At 38.4% G+C, this 22384-nt stretch overlaps 2 protein-coding genes across 4 annotated transcripts; one reads left to right on the top strand and one right to left on the bottom strand.

Moving 5' to 3' along the window:
• Positions 1-1166: 1166 nt before the first annotated feature.
• Positions 1167-13454, top strand: scg3 (secretogranin III). Of its 2 annotated transcripts, XM_041982601.1 has the most exons (14): positions 1167-1612; positions 2185-2237; positions 2409-2451; positions 2630-2845; positions 4050-4192; positions 4536-4688; positions 4776-5001; positions 5302-5418; positions 8179-8262; positions 8546-8656; positions 9726-9815; positions 12006-12120; positions 13034-13037; positions 13367-13454. In XM_041982601.1, exons 1-14 carry the CDS (start codon positions 1510-1512, stop codon positions 13376-13378), a joined length of 1470 nt encoding a protein of 489 aa, XP_041838535.1. In that variant the 5' UTR covers positions 1167-1509; the 3' UTR covers positions 13379-13454. The 2 variants fall into 2 exon arrangements, with proteins under 2 accessions (XP_041838535.1, XP_041838545.1); XM_041982611.1 differs by lacking the exons at positions 13034-13037; positions 13367-13454 and having other exon boundaries at positions 1168-1612; positions 12006-12877.
• Positions 6657-20736, bottom strand: lysmd2 (LysM, putative peptidoglycan-binding, domain containing 2). Of its 2 annotated transcripts, XR_006009999.1 has the most exons (4): positions 20292-20736; positions 18901-19253; positions 13367-13654; positions 6657-6671 (listed from the first exon to the last, which is right to left on the bottom strand). XR_006009999.1 is itself a non-coding variant. In XM_041982874.1 (3 exons), the coding sequence occupies exons 1-3, from the start codon at positions 20535-20537 to the stop codon at positions 13603-13605; spliced, it is 651 nt and encodes a 216-aa protein (XP_041838808.1). In that variant the 5' UTR covers positions 20538-20736; the 3' UTR covers positions 12980-13602. The 2 variants fall into 2 exon arrangements, 1 of the variants encoding a protein (XP_041838808.1); XM_041982874.1 differs by lacking the exon at positions 6657-6671 and having other exon boundaries at positions 12980-13654.
• Positions 20737-22384: the final 1648 nt, after the last annotated feature.

Raw genomic sequence — 22384 nt, forward strand, 5'->3', positions numbered from 1 at the left:
ACAAACGCAAACCAAGCAGTCATTTTACACTATTTCGCTTCTAAAGTGCACAAGAGAGAGAGAACATCTTCTCTTCTCAGCTTCTATTGAAAAGCATTAAAACATTGACATCCTGCTCACAGAGGAAATTAAGGAAAGAGTTCAACTTAGTTCAGTCAAAATGGTAAATATGAATGAAATGATTTCTCTGAAAGAGGGTTTGTCCAATTACTGACCAAGATGCATTTTAATCTCTTATAAAGCTTTCACAAACCAGAGGATTAGTGGTGGTGCCACATCATTCAAATCATATGCCCTAATGCTACTAATGTCTTTCTTGTTGAATAGAAACAGCTTGTAGTGATGGTGCCCATCAATGAAACATTAACGTGCTTTAGATTTCAAATTCATGACATTTGGTTTATTTTCATTTCATGTTTCAATTTCAAGACTTTGTTTTTTCAAAAAAGAAGGAAAGATCAAAAAGAAAACTCCAGATCAAGGAAGTTATCCTTTTGAATCCTCCCCTTTTTGTAATAAAACAACTTTGAAATTAAAGGAAAATTAGAGATTAAGCCATTTAGGACTGGAAATAGCACCTGCAGGATTACTCTTAAGAGACACACACCTACGCTTACATCAAATTAACAGCAGGCTGAGGTTATGAAACAAAAGTAAAGCACTCATAAAACTGTCCCGATATATCTTTCGTTTGTTTGTGTGCTCAATTACCGTTTTAATATCGGTTGCTATTGACTGGACAGTGGAAGATCTACAAACATGACGCAGATTGTGTATGACGCACGAAATGGGCGTTTTGTCTGCTTCTACGCTGCAAAAGATATCTACCTCAGCACTTTTGTTTAATCTCTGTATAGTTCATGTGTAATGGTTAAGAAACTAAGCATATAACAGTAAAAACATGTTTAATACCAGTGCATCGTCACATTTTTTCTGAAAGCTTTATGAAAACTTGATTGAATGATGGTTAAAACCATATACGAGGAAAATTATATTAGAAAGAAAACTATTTAGGTTTATTTTTGCATCTTTTGACAAAAATGTTTCAATAACTATTGCTTCAGTTGGACATAATTGAGACGTTACATAAAACATGGACACTTCTTGCAGCGTTTATCTCCTCCTCTTCCTCCTCCTCTTTTAAGACGGATGGGGGCAGGTCTTGTTGTAGTGGGCTCTATCACTGCTTTGGCAGGTGATGCTGTAGCTCACACGGGGCTTGACGAGCCTCCTTACTTATCTGGCTTTAATTAGAGAGGTGACCTGGTTTCAGCACCGCGGCGCGTCAACAGCTCCAGGGTACAGCGGAGATTTGCCCAGCCCCTCCCCGCCTGGTACGTCTGACAGAACGGGTGCCCAAGGCGGAGCCTTGGCGGCGGTTTCAGCACCAGCAGCCGGAGCGGAGCTGTCCACACATTCAGCACTTTAGTTTTTCCAGGGAACCACTCCCCAGACAAGACAACCAGGAGTTAACTTGCTCCTGGGAGCTCCGAGACAGCTTATTTCAGAATGGCGTCAAAATACGTTGGCCTTTTCGTCCTCCTCTGTCTTCTTGCTCTGAATGTACTGAGCCAGATATCTGCCTTCCCCACACCGACAGCCTCAACGGATGGTGAGTCCAAATAATTGTGGTAGCGTAGTTGTGTAAAGTATCAAACTATTATTTTAGAAAAATTTAAAATGCCACTAAAAGACACTAATATAAGAGCACAAAAATTAGATTTTGCACACGTTTTCTTTTTTCTTTTTTTTTCGTCTTCTTCTTTTTTTAAATGTTTTCCAGTTCTTTCAATTCTGTTTGTAGAATTCTGATTAATTTAATTGTAAACCTGTTGAGAAAAAAACATCATAGAGCAAAAAGCAGTGGCTTTAAAGTTCAGCTCCAGCTCACAGCGAATGGTGGTGTTTTTAACTGCGCCTGGACGCTTAAGGCCGATTGTGATCTATTTTCGCAACAGTTTAATCTTTTGTTTGATAATCCGATTAAGCTCTGCCTCTGGTGGAGAGTAAGGACAGCAAAAACACATCATATCAAGACTGAAAGATAAAATGTGTTCAATTGACAGAATTAAAACCAGTATTTCTAAAACTTGTTTGTGTTGAAGGTGCATTTTCAATCCTAAAAGTCTGGCTTCCTTGGAGGCACCAGTTTTAGGATTTCATTTTCTTTTTCTTTATTTTCAGACCAGACTGTGTACAATAGACAGCTGACAGAAGAAAGGCCACTACAAGAGCAGGTAAGGTCCTTAGTCTTCATGCATCATAGTTAATTTTCCACATCCAATATCCGGCCAAATGAGCTTTATGATCACTTGTCAAACAACCTGGGTATTAGCCTAGCAAGCATTAGTAATCAGAGCTTATATCCTGAGTGAAAATTATGTGTTCAATATTTGTCATTTCCCCAGATTGCTGAGGCAGACAGCGTGAAGGCTGCAGTACAGTCAGCTGGTAAGAGGAAGCCTCATTGTCAATCAATTACTGACTTAATTTCCTTCAGCTGGGCAGATTCAGGTTGCAGTCTTTCCTGTAAAACAGACCTAATCCATACGGAGAGATAGCTAGAATCATGGAAATATGAGAGTTTCTCATCCTCAACATTAATGAGTTTGTTTCTTCTGCCTGACAGAAATCAAACGTCCTGCTGCCTCCAAGGACACAGAGTCAGAGAGGGACAGTGATGACTTTACCATGCTCAAGTCTCTGGCTGACGGCCAGAAGTCAAAAGAGACCACTGAGGCAAATGTGAAGAAGGAGGATCAATACATTCCTGATGAATCAGACTCTACGAAGAATCGACGTCTTGCTGATGACTACGACTCCACCAAGAATGGGATGGACTATGGCAAGTACCATGGTACACACTCAACATGCATATTGCTCTAAAATGGACATAATAGGTCTCGGACGCTCTTCTTGTTTACCTCCCCCATCATCAAGGACAGGCTTTGTCTGTAGCTGGCAGGCCACTAGGCAGACATTTTAAGAAACAGTAGGCAGAGGAAACACGTGTGTGGTGAGGATCAGCACAGACAGATAGAATAAGTCAAAGACTGGACACGTGAAACCAAGAGAAAAAGATTATCCCTCCATTTCCGTCACCGTGGTTGTTGTGCTCTGCTATGGTACAAGCTTTTTCTTTTTATTTTCACAGAAGACTTTTAAATGTCATGGTTGGGCATTACAATCTCATTTCTTTTCTATGTGAAATGATAAACAGGGCCTCATTTAAAATAATATCAGAACAGCTTTCTCAAGCACTCTGATCTGTTTGAGCTAAAACATTTTTCAGTTAGAGTTAATTTTTTACAAGTCCAAACCCAATCATGTGTTTAGTGTTTATCTCAGTAGATTTCCTCAGATAGGCTCATGGTATACTGCATGTAATTTGATCAGTAGCCATGAAGCTCTCTGTGAGGTGAGGTGACTCAGACACAAAGCGCTGAGTGCTACACTTCCTTGATTCATGCAGTCATACCAGCAATGACTCAAAGCTTTTCAAATTACGCTTCATCTACATTTGGCAAGCAGATTTCATTTCTTATTTTCTCCTGTGAGTCAAAAATAGAAGGTAAATTACATATATAATGATTCAATTTGCCAACACAAGCAAAAAAAAAAGTTAAAAAAATCAGCTTATGCTTATTGTGTTTAAACTTTGAGAAACACCAGGGGTTGTTATGCAAGAGTGTGCTAGATATAAGGCATGGGAACGTATTTACTACTGGTAATTAATGTTCAGTCTGTTGAAATAGAGGCTTCATGTCCAGATCCAGGTTTAGAATTTTACAGTTCAATAAATAAAAAAAGAAAAAACATAGACCAGGTAGGAGAGTATAAAATTTATGACTAAGATTTTAGCATCACTTTTGGCTTGTGTGAATAATAAAATTGTGGAAGCTATATAAAAAAATCATGAAAACTGACAATATGTGAGAAATTTTAGAAAAAAGTGTCTTTCTGTCAAGTAGATTAGGAATTAAAGCAAATGCGTTTAGCTTGTTACCCCATGAGGAGCATCATTAATGACATTTGTGATCTCCTTGCAGATGACCCAGAAAGCTTCCGTCAAGTTGATGGCACCCCTCTGACAGCTGAAGACATTGTGCAGAAGATTGCCAACAAAATCTACGAGGAAGACGACAGAGGCGTGTTCGACAGGATTGTTTCCAAACTGCTCAAACTGGGGCTGGTAAGCTCTGAGCTTGTGCTCCCCCTCCAGCAGTCTTATTGAATCCAACCCAGCATGTAGCATGACATTTTCTCTGCAGGGCTTCTGTCTGTCTCTCTGTACACACCCTTTTTTTTCAATGGAAGATGAATAGATGTGTTAATTGCTTTTTTTTCCAAGATTTCAGCTGTGAATTACTTTTTTGACACTCAGTAAGTAGTTTGGTGATGCCCAAACTGCCCTCTCACAAAGATCACTCAGTTATTGTGATCAATTTGTGACATACAGAGTTTTATAGTCACTTCATGCTAAGTTGTTCTTTTGCGTTTTGCTAGTCTGTCTATTTCTCTTTGTCTTTCTGTAGATCACAGAAAATCAGGCAGATACTCTGGAGTACCAAGTGGCTGAGGCTCTCCAGGATCTCATCACCAAAAATGCCAAGAATAATGAAATTGAGGACATTGAGAGCAATGATGAAAACAACAAGGAAGAGCAGGATAACCAAGGTTCCGACACGGTAAACCCTGCAAATAAGCCACGTTCATGTTAATTGGGAAAACAATAAAGGTGGATGCAAAAATAATAAAAACTCTGTCGTTTCCAGGACATATGGGAGCCACCCAGGAGACGCTACAATGATGAAGAGGATGAGGAAGAAGATAGTGATGATGATGTGATTGAGGATGAGGTGGACAGAGATGCAGATGAAGATGTGGATAACACCTGGGACAAAAATGGAGAGGAGGGGAATGAGGTGAGCCCTGAAGATGGGCTCCAGGACCTGCAATACTTCCCAAACTTCTACCGTCTGCTCAAAAGCCTCAATTCAGGTAGAAACACATGCAAAGATAGCAGCTCCTCTGATCAACACAAGGAATGAATACTGATGTTGTAGTCATGGCGATGTTTTTCCAGTATGAGTCAGTGTTTTTTTGAGTCCCCCCCCCCACCTTTGCTCCCTATACATCTAGGAAGTCCATATGCACAACATTCACTCACTGAGCTTATATTTTATAATCCAATCAATATGACCACCACAGCCAAATACATGTGGTTACACTAGCACCATAGTAACCACTTTCCAATCCAAGATAATGGTCTTAAATGTGTTATCTGCTCTGCTTTCACAGATCAAGACACTCAAGAGAGGGAGACACTGATCACCATCATGAAGACGCTGATTGATTTTGTGAAGATGATGGTGAAATATGGCACCATCACACCTGAGGAAGGAGTGTCATATCTGGGTAAGACACGGGAGAACATGATTAGCAATGTTAAAAATGCATCAATCAAATTATTTATATCTAGAGCCTCGTCTTGGAAGTGGTAGTAGGATAAAATACTGCATGCATTAGGATTCTGTTTGGGGTCTTACTCTGTGTCTGTTATATGATCACTTTAATTAACAAGTTTGCCAACATCTTCTACCATTTTTATGCTGAAACCTGGGCTGTACTCTTCCTTAACTGATGGCTTGACTGACATTAATCAGTGGGTAGCTGATAAGATCCTTACTTTAAATATGATCAGACAGATTCAGAATATTAGCCCCAACAGTGTAATTTCTAAGTTCAGCACTGATTTCAACAATGTCCTGCATGTCTGTAAAGAAGGGTGATGATGAAAGATTGAGGACCAAGGCATTCATCTATTCACTGCATTAAATTCTGATGTCTTTGTGTGTTAAAAAATATTCATTTTTGCTGTATTCTTATTGTGTTCACTTGGACTAATAATGCCTCTCAGTTGATTCAGTGGAGTGTGACACCTGCACAGGCAGATTATTATCAGGGACACTCTGTATAAATCTGGCTGCTTGTGTTTTTTATAGCTAGTCATTACATCAGTAGCCAGTGGAAAGGTCAGCCACCTGTAAAGGACAGCTGTCATCTCTGTGCGTTAGCCTCAGGGAAACCCAGACCCAACTCATCTCTCTCTGGATGATATGATTGCCTTTTTTTTCCTTTGTTTAAATGACATCCAGTCCCAGACTAGATAAAAAAAAATGATATCCTCAGTCAGACATGTAGATCTTTATCAGGTTTTTTAAAAAGCCATTTTAGATTTTCCACATTTTCCAGCCACACTTTACAGTTCTTATGGTGTTGAAATATTGAAAGAAAAGTCTCAGAAAGCTTGAATTGTAGCTATATCTTAGGCTAAAATATAATTGTTTTTACAGATTTACATTTTAGGTATTAAATGGAGAGAGTGTCAATAACAAGTCTTCAAAGTGCAAGATGATGTCTTTTTATTTCTGGGTTTTTAAATCTTGCATTAGAACTCAGTAATGATTACTAAATAGTAAATAGATTGTATTTATAAAGCACTTCACTAGACCTAGTGACCCCTCAACTCCTTTAACTAAGTAGGATAAATTTACAATGATTATATCCAGCAGTGTTACTAAGGTTGACCTACTAGATTTAGTCTGTAGCAGCAGCTGGCCATTGTTGTCCCACAAAGCAGAGCAAATGACCACTGCTGCAGCTACACACTGGATCTAAACAGGCATATACCATTAAAAACATGTGACTTCCCATGGCAGCCCCTCTGGCTCCATGTAGTGCAGGTTGTGAAGAAATAATCAAATGGAGCTCCACCACTGCCTAGCAACATGCTACCCCCACCCCCCCTCATCATCACCCATCACCCACCAACTGACTGTGATGCTCCAGTAATGTCACCAAGGTACACCACTGAATAAACAGAGCTGTCAGTCATTTGTTATCTGCTGATGTGTGATGCAGATGGCAAGACAGAGAGAGAAATAGCAAAGGAAGAGAATGGAGGAGGAAGATGTGTGTGTTCTTGTGGGCAGAGGAAAAGGACATAAGAGTGGGCTTCCACTGAGCTTTCACAGGTGTGAGGAGGCGGATTGTATTCATAGAAAGAGCAGAGGAGAGTAGGGATTGTTAGATAATAAGATATAAAAAGTACGCTGGAGTGAAAACAGAAGAAAGGAAATTACAAGGCTCCTTTTTCTCAGTTAAAGAAATGAAGTCAAGCCTTCTTGTTTTTCTTTGGACTTTGTTGTCCTTCTGTCCTCATATTTTTAATCAGCACACAAAGCCTGATTTATATCTGTCATAAACAAGTGTAGTATTATCTATAATCACATTTTTCCTCTGAGCAAATAACCAAAATCTATGTGTTACAGTACTAAGAATTTGTCCTACAGGGTATTAGCTCATTGAGCTGGAGAGGGCCTTTTTCACTTACTGTGACGGCATACATCACATGTTTTATAAATATTGTTAATTACCCTCATAATTCATCTTATGAAAGGAGAAAGTGGCAAACACTTGAAAACATTTTGTAGTTGCTTTTGACTGATTTAAACAATGTATGTTTGTATATGTACAAAATAAGTGGACGAACTACAGAGGAGATCATTTCAGTTTATCTCTTGGATGTGTGGTTCCCTAGAACATTTGCCTCCCCCATTAAAAGAAAAAAGTAACCCCCATCTGTTAATCCCGTTCTGTTGCGCCATATGATCTGTTTGTCTCTCCCTGTTTTGTAATCCTTGATGAAAACTAATCCCAATGAAAACCACTGAGGATTACTTAACAAATTCCAAATATTAAGAATGAAGAAAAACTCATTTTTGTTGTTCTTGAAAAAATAAATCATTTTTTAGATTAGATAAGTATAGATCTAAAGGAGAAATGTGCCATAAAATTTTATTGTAGCTGAACTATTGCTAGAAAAATTGTTTTTAAACTACACATAATTTGTTACAATACATAATTAAATAATTGGGAATTATAGTGGAAAAACACAAACTTATGTTTATTACTAAAATGATAATCATCATCCTTCTTTTCAGTGATTAGATTCAAAACCTTTTTCAAACAGTAATAACCCTCTGAGTCACACAGCAGCAGCGTGGCACCATTACGCTGCCAAAAGGCTTTGATTCAGTTCCTGCAAAGTGAACTAACAACACAATGTTGATGAAATCTAAAGTAAATGTTTGCCATTTTTCATCTGCCTTTCAGAGAACCTGGATGCTATGATTGCCATGCAGACCAAGAACAAGCTGGGCAAGTCCCTCGGCACCCCTGATGTCATTGGACCTTACGGTAAACAGAAAAACGTTTGAGGTTGGGACTGGTAAAGCATCTCTGACTTTTTAAAGCAAAAATCTAAGTTCAGAGAGAATTCCAGATGATTTTGCTCAAAGAGAACTTGAATATTTTGACTTTAGCCTAGTTTAGCTAATAGCTTATCCGCTAAGCTGTCAGACAACAAATAACAAACTATATGCAGTTTCTTTAATCTTCGCAAGCTTAATCTTTCATTCATAATAAAAAAAAAATGTTGAGCATCTGTGCAGTAATTTTTAATCCTCCATGTTTGCTGTAGGGAAAAACTTGGATGAGGACGACAACACCAAAGCTGAGGCCGCCAAGATGCAGAAGGAATATGAGAACCTGAAAGATTCGACCAAAGAGGAGCAGCCATCATCCGAGACCAGTCAGTTCTCAGCCAAATCCTGACGACAAGAAGAAAAATGACTAAAATTTTGTTATTGATTTAATAACCAGTTTAATTGATGTGATACAATTTTGTTATTGTGCCCCTCACAAAATGAAAAACTGTCCTTTTGTGAATTGCATGGCTCATTTTTATTTTTTTCTTAATGGTTTTATGGTTTTGATTTGTGCCAAACATCTCAAATAAATACACAGTTCATAAATAAATACAGAATTCCCACATCACTTTAATGAAGCAAAAATATTTTCCCGTTTGACTCAAAATGAACACAGTGGCCAATTCCATTCAGACATTTTGTTTTCACTCAACTGACCGTAAATCAACAACAGTGCTGTCCAGGCCAATCATAATTAAGTCCCTGCATGTCTCTGAACTAGGCCAGTCCAATAACACCAACCGGAAAGCTTGTCATAGCTTTTTTTATTCCCTCCCTGCTCACTGTACTGTATGTACTTGTCAATATAATCTATGTACACGCACACAAAGGGATATTCAACATTAAACGTGGAGCAGGATTACCACAAGACATTTATTTAAACAGCGTAGGAAGAAAATATTATCTTAACTCTGGGATATCTTTTTATTAACAGGCTGTAGTGATTTGCACCATTTATTGCTTATAAAAACATTAGGGTGGATATCATAATCCAAATTTAGTTTGTAATTAAGCTTTAGTCACATATAAATATCTGAGAGTTGACATTAGGATTATATTGAGCCTATCTTCTTTTCTTATTCTTTTTTTTTATTTAACCCGCAGCTATGTGTCTTATTGTGCTGCTGTTTTGTATAAAAGTACAGTTCTGGCTGCCAGTGTTTTTCCACTGCTACCAAAATGAAAAGAATTTTAAGTTTTGCTTTAGGAAAAATTTGTGGTGTGAATAATTAATAAATCTAAGATTGTGCTGTCTTACTAGTTGGTAAAATCAAGGCTCTTCTATGTGTAACACTCCCGAAGAGCATGTGAAAGTCTTTAAAACGTCCAATAATTTATTAAGGAAAATTGTCATGAGTTCTTCCCCCCATTTTCTCTGTCTTTTAACTGCAGATCAGCCTGGCAAGTCAGAGACATATCTGGAGGCCATCAGGAAGAATATCGAATGGCTAAAGAAACACAACAAAGAAGACGGCAAAGATGGTGAGGCACGCTCTCTTATTAAAAAAACTAAACTGATGAAAAAAGCATCATGCAGGCCTGAATTTGTTATATTATGTAGGTGAATAATAACTGAACTGCTCTTCCCTCTCAAATGTCAGCTAAGGTGTAAGTCCTAGAATGAAAGAACATCCTCATTTGCAAACCCTCATGTCTCTAAAACACAGGTTTAAGGTGGCGCTTTAAAGTACAGAAAATGTGAAGACCCTTTTGTTAGCCTCAATTTGCAATTTAAAGGAGTGTGTGGCTGTGTGTTTGTATTCTCATGAATATGGATTATTCTTAATGAGCATGTCCTAATTGCTTGTGATACAGCTGCCTTGTTTCAAAACAAAGGTTGCAGCTACCCGGTTGTGTGTTGGTCTCTAAAAAAGAGGTCTAGTCTATAATGTAGCACAAAATTTTTATTAATGTATGCAGAAGTGTCCAGATATTGTTTTTTGTGTGTATTTACATTTCCATACGTTTAACTGTGAGCGTTCATGAAGAAGCAGCATGTGACCCAGGAAATGGACCAGAATGCAGAGATGTGAAAGCTGTGGTAGTTTCTCCCACAGCAGTACACTCGTCTAACTGGGGAGGGCTAGAGTCGGGCTCTTCACAGTGTCAAATCAATGCCCGGTGGTGCTTAATTAAGCAGAGGAGAACGAAATGCTAATGAGTTCTCACAACTCAGGCTATTGGAGATGATCTCAGTAGGATATCTCAGACAAGAAAACAAAAGTTCTAGCTCAGTGAGGTTTATACTGTTAATGGTAGCTGGCCTGATCTGATCCAGGCTGAACAATAAGAAATTATAGACGCAGGGATTTACAGATAAAAGCAAAGTTTGACCCAGATTCTTGTTCACATCTTAAACGCAGAGGAAAGAGGAAAACAACAACAAGAACAGATTACCACTGAGAATATGGTTCTGAAGAGAAGAGGAGAGAAGAGGGGAGAAGAGGGCCAGATCAGAAGGGAAGTTTTGTTTGCAGCTCATCTCTAGCCTTGCCCCATATAAGACACCTCATTAGCATTCAAGTGTGCAGAATGGTTGTCCAGGACAACAGGGGCCTTTCCCGCCTGCCTGTCTGGGAACTGACAGACAGATAATGGTGTAAAGAACAGACACACAGAGTCAGAAAGACCTAATTTGCTCATTCTGACTCCATATTACAATTAAAAATACAGCTCCAGACCCTTTTCTAACTCATCTTGTCAAGTCCTCAAACTTGTTGTCTTTCTCTTTTTGGAGAGAGAAGTACAGCTGGAGGAAAACAAAGGCCTTTTCAACTAAAACAGTGTCATAGAAACTGAGTGGAAGATGGGCCATTTATTGTATTTACTCAGAAGCAGCCATCAGGACAGTCTCGACAGACTTTGCGCTTGTGGGTTTGTGTGTGTTAATGAGCTCTTGTACATGTGTGTGTGTGTGTGTGTGTCCGTACACACTGCAAAGATTAGCCACAGAGCAGATGGACACTGATGCGACATCCTGGTTTTGGCTCTTAGCTTCTCGCAGTCAAGACTGCAAGAAGTGATGCTGCCTGTAATCACATTCAAATAATCCCTCACACATCTCCTGTTTGTCACCTGCGAAGCAACTGTAGTTGCAAGCATAAAAATGAACTGCACAGCTAAAAATGCTGAGAGGTTGCTGGGGGAGCTTTTGGCTGTCCCCTAGCCTTCTGTTTCCACCTCATTCTGAGTCTGAGTTAGGGCAGGGAGTGGTGGTGCTGCAGCAGCTGCTTGCCTGCTCTAAAACTAATTCTTCAACATGATGGATAACACAGAGTTAGACAGCGTTCATCTCTAAATATAACCACAACCTAGAGATGTTTTATTCAATGACAACAACTTGTATGGAGCAATGTGAATACTTATAGCGCATTAAGAAAGGGAATGTACTAGAAAATTTGTTTATTTAAAACTTATTTCATTCCAAGTAGTAAAACCGCATTTTAATTTCTCTATGTCCTTCTTCTTGTATGATTACATGTAGTGTCTTCATAGCATCAGACAAACATGCTCTGACCTTAATCCTCCGTGGAGCTTGTTTGGGTGTGCAATCTTAAGAGGACAGTGTGTGAACAGTTTAACATCTGATCTTTCCTGCCAGCCATAATATCCTCATGAACTTCCTCTTTGAATCGTAGATTGTAAACCCATTTGCCATGCCTGTTTCTCTAGATTATGACCTTTCCAAGCTGAAGGATTTCATGGACCAGCAGGTTGACTCGTACATCCAGAAGGGCATCATCGCCAAAGATGAAGGCGACACCATCAAGAGGATCTACAGCAGCTTGTAATAAGATGACCCACCCTCTGGCCTAAAAACACAGGACTTAATCTTAGGATCTCCCACAAAGCCATGACTACTTAATTATCATTTCCTATAGTATGGCAAATTACTTGCAGTGTACTCAAAATTTACTACATAGGGGAACCAGTTTACCCTTCCAGACATTCCCAAAAGAGGTAAGGTTTAACAATATTGTTGACAAAATTTTAGTCATTCCTTAAATATTTCCTGACCCAGCTGATAAAATTTGCACGTTAAAGTCAAAGAGTTATAATTACTAAAGTATTATAGTGAAGTATAACACTACTTGATCATCACACATGATGTAATTATTTAGTCCAACTTGACTCCAGTGGGAAATGAATGTTATGGGAGTATGATGCTAGCTTTGTTATAAGCTCTCTTTTCAATACATTTTTGCAACAAATACACTTTTGTCAAATTATACTCATTATATGTAACCTGTCTTAGCTTATTATATATTTTGCCCAGTGTGTATGTAAGATCTTAATGTACTCTTGCTTTTTACTTTACCAAAAAATATATTTATGATGTATCCTGTCTGTACTCCTTGTACTCTATTCTGTCCTGCTGTAATACATCTTGAGCCCACTAGGGGGCGATGTCTGACTCACCAACTTTGCAAGTCTCTACTGTTAAACATTTCCATCTCTGTAGAGGCAAAATATGAAGTATTTTTAACTGTAAATATTTGTGACTTTTTCCTAAAGTTATAAGAGACATTAAAGCATTGACTTTTCTTTACCTGTGTTCTTAACTGTGGCAACAAAAACATCAGTGGCTGACATCTGCATGTTCAGAGATCTCCATCATGATACAAACCAAACTTGAGATCTTCACGTTGGTTTTAAAGGCATATTTATTTCTCCCAAATAAAACCAACAGAATCTTAAAGCACAATAAAATAGCTGTTACAAACAGTTTTCCACACACATAAATAATACATTCACGCTTCAAAAATAGAGCTCTCTGCCCACCTTTACCAAAGAAAACAAACTTCTATGAGGCAAAAATGAGACAAGTCCACAGTTCGCCTCCATTTGGGGTTTTGCTCATACAGGGTAAACACTGATGAGGAAGGCCTGAATATACTTTCCAATGATTCTATTTCTAGAAGGAGATTTAGAACATCAGCAGCGGTTAGCAACAAGCTAATCCTTCTGGAAATGCTTAGCGCTTTGTGTGTGTGTGAGTGTGTGAGAACTTATGCAGCAGGTGTGTTCTGTACAGCAAATGCTGAGTGGGTGGGCAGATGTGCTCAAGACGCCCAGTAAAACTATACAAAATAGAAATGATAAAATACATCATAAGAGTTGCATTTTAATAAATAAGAAGGCAAAATGACACTTGTTCAACATGGTAAACACAAAAAGACAAAAAGACAAAAAGACAAAAGCAATGAGGTTGTGGTGGTGGTGTGTGTGTGTGTGTGTGTTTGCATGTGTGTGTGAACAGACTGCTCCTTTATATCTCCTGGTATGATGTTTTGGGGTCCGTGCAGTTCTCCTCATTGCTCCTGCAAATGTGAAAAAAAGACAAAAAATTGGGGAGTTGATCAAAACAGTAACACACACACAAAAAGCACATGCATTTTTATTTAAACTCTTTTTTTTCCCCCCTGTTTCTCTCTCTGTGTTTCTGGTTGCCTGTCTAGGTGAGTGTGTAAATAATAGATGAGGCTAACCAAACAGCTATATTGTTCTCAGTCACAGCCCGAGACTAGAGAAAAGTAACACCCGCATCTCGTCAAGTTAAACCACCATGTTCAAAAAGCCGTCTCAGTATGAAAATATGCCCATTTAAGAAGAAGAAAAATATTTTTCTCTGATGCTGCAGAGAAACTGGCTGAAAAATTCAAATTGATTAAGGGATCAAATATGATAAGTTAGAAACATCAAGAAGGGATCAAGAGGAAAGATTTTGAAAGGAAAGCGAAGTGGATTTTACTGTAAAACAAACTTCCTGAGGGAAAACAGGATCAATAATTCAAACCAAAAAGAAATCATCATCAGTGCAAATTAGTCTCCAAATGAGCCCTCACTAAAAAAATAAAATGATCCAGCAGCTTCCAAAAATATTTATTTCCATGATAAGGGGAAAGTCTGTTTAATCCCACATACATCTGTTGTGCTCAGAGACTTTTAAAAACCCAGTGCAACAACAACAGAGACCTGTGAGAGAATAAACTGATTGTATCACTAAGAACTATGTTTCAGCAAGTATTTAATCACTTTAATTTGTTCTGTTTGTTATGATTTATATCAGTTTGAGCAGAGAGTCATAAAAAAAGAATATATATATATATATATATATATACACATACATATATACACATGGGAAAATGACCATATAACCACCACAAAAGGTAAGTAGAAGAAGAGTACTGCCCTGAGGGCAATAAAGAAAGACCAACAGGAAGAGTCTACATTTGAGAAATGGATGAGAACAGGCAACGACATGTGAATCAACCACATGACAGTGTGAAAAGAAATAAAGAGGCAAAGCAACTTCAGGGCAGAAAACAAGAATAAACAAGTCCAAATTTTTACAAAGATATCTAATTTCTACACAAGCCCTAAAAGAAGCTAAGAACCAAATTACACAAAGAATCTCCCAGTTGCTCATTTACATGCTGTGAATGATCTAATATTTCCTATTTTCTGTTGAATTAATTGTTCATTTAAATACACTGAGTCAGGCATTTTCAATAAATTGATGTCTGAGTGGGTGTCCTTTTTTAATTACAGGACAGCGATCTATTGAATTTTGACCTCCACAACACATTTGCATAAGTCCATTAAGGCACAAACAAAAGAGAGATAGTTATGAGAATCTTACACAAATAATAAAGAAAAAAAAAAAGATGGAACCTTTTGGTTGAAGAAGGTTACAAAACTTTCTCTATTAGGTTACTGGCTTTGTACAAAAGGAGGAAATTCAAAACCACTACACCAGGATGGATCGAATAACACAGACAACTCCTAAAAAAAAGGTGTGTCCACCAGGTTACAATGCATCCTGGTTAATGTTTGCACGGGAGAAAGCAGCTGCTCTCCAAAGAGAGTACTGGCCCCTCCACGATTCACCAAGGATACATAAACACCCAACAACGCTGCTGAAGAAAATAGAACCAAAAGAAAAATAGTTGGTTAAAGGAGAGTGTTCTGTTTGGAGCTCATGCTGTATTCCAGTATGAGGATCTTATCTGTTTTGGTAAACACGGTGTTGGTAGTATCATGGTCTGTGTCCGTTTTGCTACATTTGGGTCACAGCTGTTTGTAATCATTGATGAAATATACCAGTTTTACATGAAAATGGCGATGAACAAAGAGAAACTGCATCTTCCACCTAAAATCATGGTTTTTTGTTTAAAGTTTTGTATAAAGTTAATATTTTAAATGACCAAGACAAAGACCTGACTTTAATATGGAGTAAAGACTTAAAGAGTTTTATGTGGGGAAATCCACAAAAATTCCACAGCTGCAGCTTTTGTTTAAATTGGATTTGACTAAAATTTCTTTTAGCTGATATGCAGGACTGATTTCACAATTTCTGGAAACTTTGACTTGCAGTTATTGCAACACACAAAGGGATGAGACAAGATACTGAGAGCACAGGTTCACATTCTTTGCATTTTTGTCCAAAGTAAAAAAAAAAAATGCGTTCTGCTTGTTCAACTATGCTTTTAATCTACTTCTAGCACTTTTTAAAATATTTGAATGATGTTTAAGGTCACATTTATGATGCTAAGGGATTCACAAACATAAGAAAATTAGTTGACTTTATTTGTCTTTTGGCCTATATTCACCTTGTAACTCTTTAACTGCTACATAGTTGTGAATTCATGACCATGAATGTAAGACGGCTGCCTGTAGACATAAAAAAAAGTTGAGTTTTGGAATAAGATGGTCACAAAGGAAGTAGGAACAATTATCCCTACAAGTCAGTTTAAAAGGGTTGTGGTTTGTTTAATCAAAGGCAGGAAGACGAAAAGGTATGCAGTCTATGTTTACCCTTGGACCGTGTGGAAACAACGGAGTGAGCCTTTGTTTGTCTAAAGACATGGCAGCTTCACAGAGTAGCCTTTAATGTGGTTGGAATCAGAGACATGGCTGAGCTCTTAAACCAACAATCGTGCCTGCACTTTGAAAAACAAATAATATAAATCAAATTAACAACCAGCAGAAAATTGACTCTTATCTTCTTATCATTCTAATTTATTTGCACACCCCCCCCAAAAAAAAAAAAAAAAAAAAAAAAAAAAAGTCAGCATCTGGACTTATCCAAGCAAACAGGTACGATCCTCCCATTAGAAAATCACTGAATGAATGGGTATGTTTAATCTGGCAACAAGTTATTTAACCCTAAACAACCATGCGGGAAGACACATCCAGTGGTCAGATTACTGGCATCAAGTAAAGAAAACATCAGGAGATTGCTGAAACTACTAAAACTGTCCAACGCATGATTGAAAACTGGAGGGCTAGTGGGGAACCATCACTGCTGAGGAAGAAATGTGGTCGAAAAAACATATTTAATGATTGTGATCTTCAACGTTTGTGAAATCAAATGGAACAAAAAAACCACCAGTAGAACCCGCTGCCGTGTTTAATAGTAAAAATATTAGCATTTCCACACACTGTGTAGGAAACTCATGGGATTGGGACTATATCCTTAAGAAAACCACAAATCAGTGAGGTTAATCAGAAAAACAATGCTTCAAATTGCTAGGGAGCATGAAGATTGGACTCTGGAACAATAGAAGGTCATGTGGTCTGATGAGTCCAGACTGACCCTGTTCCAGAGTGATGGGAGCATCAGGGTAAGAAGAAAGGCAGATGAAGTGATGCAGCCATCAGGCCAGGTTTCTACTGTACAAGTCTGTGGGGGCAGTCTGTGATCTGGGGTTGCTGCAGGTGGTCAGGTCCAGGTTCAGCAACATTATGTGTCCAAAGAATAAGTTCTGACTACGTGAATATACTGAATGCCCTGGTTATTCTATCAATGGATTTTTTTCTTCCTTAATGGCATGGGCATATTCCAAGATAATGATAGGATTCATGGGGCTAGAATTGTTAAAGAGTTCTTTAAAAGCATGAGACATCAGAGTCCAGGCCACTGAGAAACTTTGGGATGTGTTGGAGAAGGCTTTGCACAGTGGTTGGACTCTCTCATCATCAATAAAAAATCTTGGAGAAAAATGAATGCAACACTAGATGGAAATAAATCGCGTGACATTCCAGAAGCTTATCGAAACAATGTCATAGCAAATGCTGCTGTAATCAGAGTTAAAGGCGGTCCAACGAAATTTTAGTGTGTGACTTCTTTGTTGGATGGGAAGTGCACATGAAAATGAAAAGCAGAACTGGTTTAACTGCCAGAACAGTAATATCACCTTGATGCCAAAAGGAAGGAAAATAATGTCACAGCTGCTACGGGGGAAACTATATCCACTCTTAAAATAACAGAATGAGCTTAACAAAATTATCCAGAAGTGGAAAACACTGTGCATGTCTGCAGAGGTATCAGCTGCAGTGTGACTCAGTCCTCTCAAAGCAAGTAGTTTTTTTTTTTCTATATGAATGGGCACATGTCAGCCTCCACTACTACTTTACTGCTGAGCAGGCATGACAGTGCTCCCTGTCTCAACAAGCTGTGTGAGAAAGGCATGCTTCAGCGAGCCAAATCTTCCACTAAATACCCGAATGCTGCAAAGCATGCCATCTGACTACGGCAGACTGACAAAAACCCTGATTCTTATTCTCAATCCCTCCATCTGAGAGAACATTTTCACACTATTCCTGCTAACCAGGATTTGTGGCAATTATCTACTGAGTCAGGACCCTGTTTCCTTAAGGTGTTGCAAAGCTTGAATTATCTCAGTTTCATTCCTAGTCTGCGAGCTGGGATCATTGACTTTTGGGCAAAGGTGCTGAAACACCATGATAGTAACAAAACACACAAGCTTTTCTCAACACACACCTCATGCTTACTGTACAAGCTAAATGGGATGCATTATGATCTAGGGTTGCATCAGCTGGTCAGGTTTAAGCCCTGTTTTCACCAATTGGTCCAGGTCAGTAAGGGACCAGTCAGTATGCATTTATTTTCGTTTCCACTGGAAAAAAAAAGGGGGACAAGTGCCAGAATATCCAATATCACCTGTCCGGATTTTTTGGGACCCTTCTGTTGTGGACCTAATATTACTGATCCGACCCAAAAGGGTGGAGCCTGACAGGCTGCAATCTGTTGATTGGTTGAAACAGCCATCATTTCCTGTGCGACCTGGCGACAACAGCGCCATATTTAAATATACATGGATTTTTTTTTTTAAACCACATGCCAAAAAAAAAAGAACCCCAACTACTGGATGTCCACCATTTTCCTCCTGTGTTTCTGTGTTGCACTTTTTGTTAAAATTCAAGAAAAGTGTAGAACTGCTACGATGTCACACTGTTACGTAGCTGACACATCTATCGCTATCCAGCCGATACACCGCCTACCATCCCTGTCTACTGTGCATCTGAGCACTATAATCATTTCTAAAGTTGTCCGGTGGCAAAATTACTAAGCACTTATGATTCTCTATTTGACTAAATCAGACCAATAAGAAATTAGAGAGGTAGTGATTTGTGTAAATTTTTCATGTAAAATTGAGAACTATATTCCTGGCAGTGACTGTATTCAGTGTGGTCTGAAAGAGTGTATTTGTCAACACAGCAAAGAAGCAGCCATTAGCCAGGGAGTTGTTAAAGACCTCACCTTTCTTCCTCTTCTTTTAGCCTGCGTGCAGCCTGCTTTGACTGTTTAATTTGCAAGTCCAGTCTGTGTAAGAAGTCTTTGGCTGACAGCTCCTCTGGTTGAGTCTGAGGCTGTGGTGGTTTGGAGTCCTCAGGGGGAGGGGAAGAGGGTGGTGAGGGTCCCTCAATATCTTGTGTCATAATACAGGGTGTATCTGCCTCCTGGTATGCTGCTTCACCGTCCCCATCAGGAGACTCCAGAGACAGTCCATTAAAAATGGAGCGCTTCTCCGACACCACAGGGATGTTGAGGCTGTTCTTCAAGAAGATGCAGTCATTGCTGAACAGTTTATTGGCTCTCTTTATTTGCTCCATCTAGCACATTGGGATGACAGCAAAAAAAAGAGTTTAACAATGTGGTATATTCTTGCTCTAAAACTATGCACTTTGTGTTTGATCTATGGAAACAAATCTTCTTTTAGCTCTTTACTATACTGTATATATGGTACTATACTAGATTTATTGGGGCTTTGACTGGACACTGTGACTGCGTTCATGGTGAAATCTCCTTGAAGCCAAAAGTTGTTGTACTGCATTTACAATAAAATAAAAAAAAAATAAATAAAAGGTAGAGTCAAAAGAAAGATACCAGTGTATGAGCTTTCCAGCTTTTGAGAGAAGCAATAAGATTGGCAGGCAAATGGTTATTTTTGTGGTGTAATGTACCATTAATTAAATTTCATATCCAGCTCACACACCCTGAGCTTTTGGAGTCACTGGAGGTGTCAACTCTGAGAAAGATTCCCAGTTATTCAAACCGGTGATCCAGGCCCGTGAAGGACAAAAGCAAACCTCAAACTCTTAACTTATAATAACTTATAATCTGTTAAAGATATGTGTAATGGGATGGCAATGTCCCACCCATATACACTTTTTAAATGGCAATGGTCTGGCTGAATGTTTATTATGTGATCTCAAAACTGCCACTTTTGCTAGAGCTGTCAGCTCTAGCAGAGTAAAAAGAAATAACTTTTTTTTTTATCTACTTCCGCTGTGTGAAGGGGAATTTTTTAAAAAAGGTATTGTTACAACTTCCTGTGCGCCTGCAGAATACTGCATCAACTATGCTAAACACAGTAACACAACTGTGTGCATAAGTTAAAATAGCCACTTCTGAGAACTGGTAATAGTTCATTAACTGACTTTATAAGATAATCAAAGCAAGGTCTCTGGAGTTCTCAATGACCACAGATTAAACGTGGCCACATTAAGTATATTAGCATAATGCTGTGGATAGCTCCTCTTATCAATTAGAGAGAAGTGGTCACAAGTGGTTTTGTATTTTATTTCCAATTCCTTATCAAGACAAATATTAGCGCACAAATTGCTGCTGTGGTAGAGCATCAGTCTTACCGTCACACCGTATTTGAGAGCAATCCCTTGCAGAGTATCACTGTCTGTAACCCGATGCTCTATGTATTTCTCCCCCAGAGAGGCCGTGACGCTGGCCGTGCTTCCGTACGAGCGGATCTTGGTCCGGGCCAGGCTTTGTGACAGTTCGCTTTCAGACTCGGAACCGGACCTGGACCGCGGGAAGATGGGCTGGGCATATCGTCCTCCTCCATCCCGTATCGGCAGGACGGGTGAGAACTCCGCCATCTTCTCTTGAACAAATAAAGACCCTGATTACCTGTTTATTTTAACGCCCCAGTTGACTCACTACAAAAGAACTAAATCGCTAATTCAGGCGGCAGGGAGAGGTCCATCCCGGGTCATGTTAAGCACGTCAGCCCATTGGGGAAAAGGCATGTTTAGGAGCCATTACCTCACAGCTCGATTTTGTCATAGATCCGTTACGTTGACGTCAAAACGTAAGGAACGTACAATCCTAAAGGCGAAACGACAAAAATTCTAGTTCCGGTGACACTTTCAAAATATTGCACATAGAGTATGAGCTTTCTGAGCATTAGTTTAATTATTTGTTATTGGTAAATGTTTCAAAAGGGTGTTAGTATTTTGTATGTACTTGTAATTGTTATACCTATTATGCTACATAGATGTAAATGTTGTGTTTTCTTGATTTAAAAAGAAAGATGCTCATAACTTCCGGTAAATTTTGGCAAACATATTTTAAAAACTTTATTAGCAACAAATTCATTTCACAATACAAATACAAGTACAGAAATTAGTGAAGAAAAATCCAATAATCATGACAAGTAAAATGGCAATTCATGCAACATATACAGCCCAAAGTGCTTTGAAATATATATATATATAAAATCTGACAAAACAGTCAATGATTTTAAAAAGAAAATGAAAAGATTCCATTACATTAACAGCAAAAAGCAATTACAGTACAAAGTCTAAATGAGAAAGAATTTAATAAAGTAAAATACATTAGCAAGAAAAGTCAAAATAATTTTGAATACTATAAAAGGACATATTACATTCAGTAATATGAAGGTAAAGTTATACCAACGGTCATTAATGGCAATTTTGTAAGCCAACTTAAATAACCTGGTAACTTTTTTTTTTGTTTCCAAGAATCAACACTTTTTTGATCAACCTTAGGTTAAATATAGTAGTCAATTTTAGAAAAACGCCATTAAACAAATTGTTTTCAGTTACATAAAAACATGTTACCAGTGCAAAAGTAATGTAAAACTATAATTTATCAGTTAGTTGCTTCACATAAACTTATATTGTAAAGCTCCAACACATGAATATGTAGACAGGCATCAAATTTTTCATCCAGATTCTGGTTACACTATCATTAAATGGACTGCCAATAAGGAAAAGTGTGCAACTGCCTCTAGCCCCCAGGTCCTTAGAGTGCTCAAAGGTACATTTAAGTGCACTGTTCACCCGCAGTTTGTGAAGGAGAGATACCGCAGGTCCTTCCTTCCTGCTGCTGCCAGACTCTGCAATCTGCACTACTTCCAGTAGCCTACACAGCCACAACAAAAACTAATAACACACACAGACGTGCAATATCAATACTTGTGCAATAATGTAAATTCATTTTGTATATGTGCTCTATTTACATAGGCTTCTATATAGATTTATTATATAGACTTTTTATATAGTTTTTGTTCTTACTTCTGTAATGTCGGTTTTTTGCACTGATTTTGCACTATCACCTTTGCTGCCGTAGAACCGAAAATTCCCCACTGTGGGACAAATAAAGGATTATCTTATCTTATCTTATCTTTAATCAAAGAAAGTTCTGTGTGATCGAATTAGGAAAAATAATGGCCGCTGATGAGTGTAGGATTTTGGGTCAGTTGTGCTGTGTAGGTACTGTATTAGAATGTAATAAAATGCACTGACAGCTTTGGTTAAATGCTTTGTGCTATCATCACCATCAAAAGTAAACCACAGCACACAGAAGCAAAGAATAAAAAAGGTCTGGAGTTTAAATGTCACACTGAGTGGAAACATTTAGCAGGTGTCTGTGACCACTGACTACTTCATGTGACTTGTGAAGCCAGAACATTGGTTGGCAT

Source organism: Melanotaenia boesemani, chromosome 1, assembly GCF_017639745.1.
Source record: "Melanotaenia boesemani isolate fMelBoe1 chromosome 1, fMelBoe1.pri, whole genome shotgun sequence".
Taxonomy (NCBI): Eukaryota; Metazoa; Chordata; class Actinopteri; order Atheriniformes; family Melanotaeniidae; genus Melanotaenia; species Melanotaenia boesemani.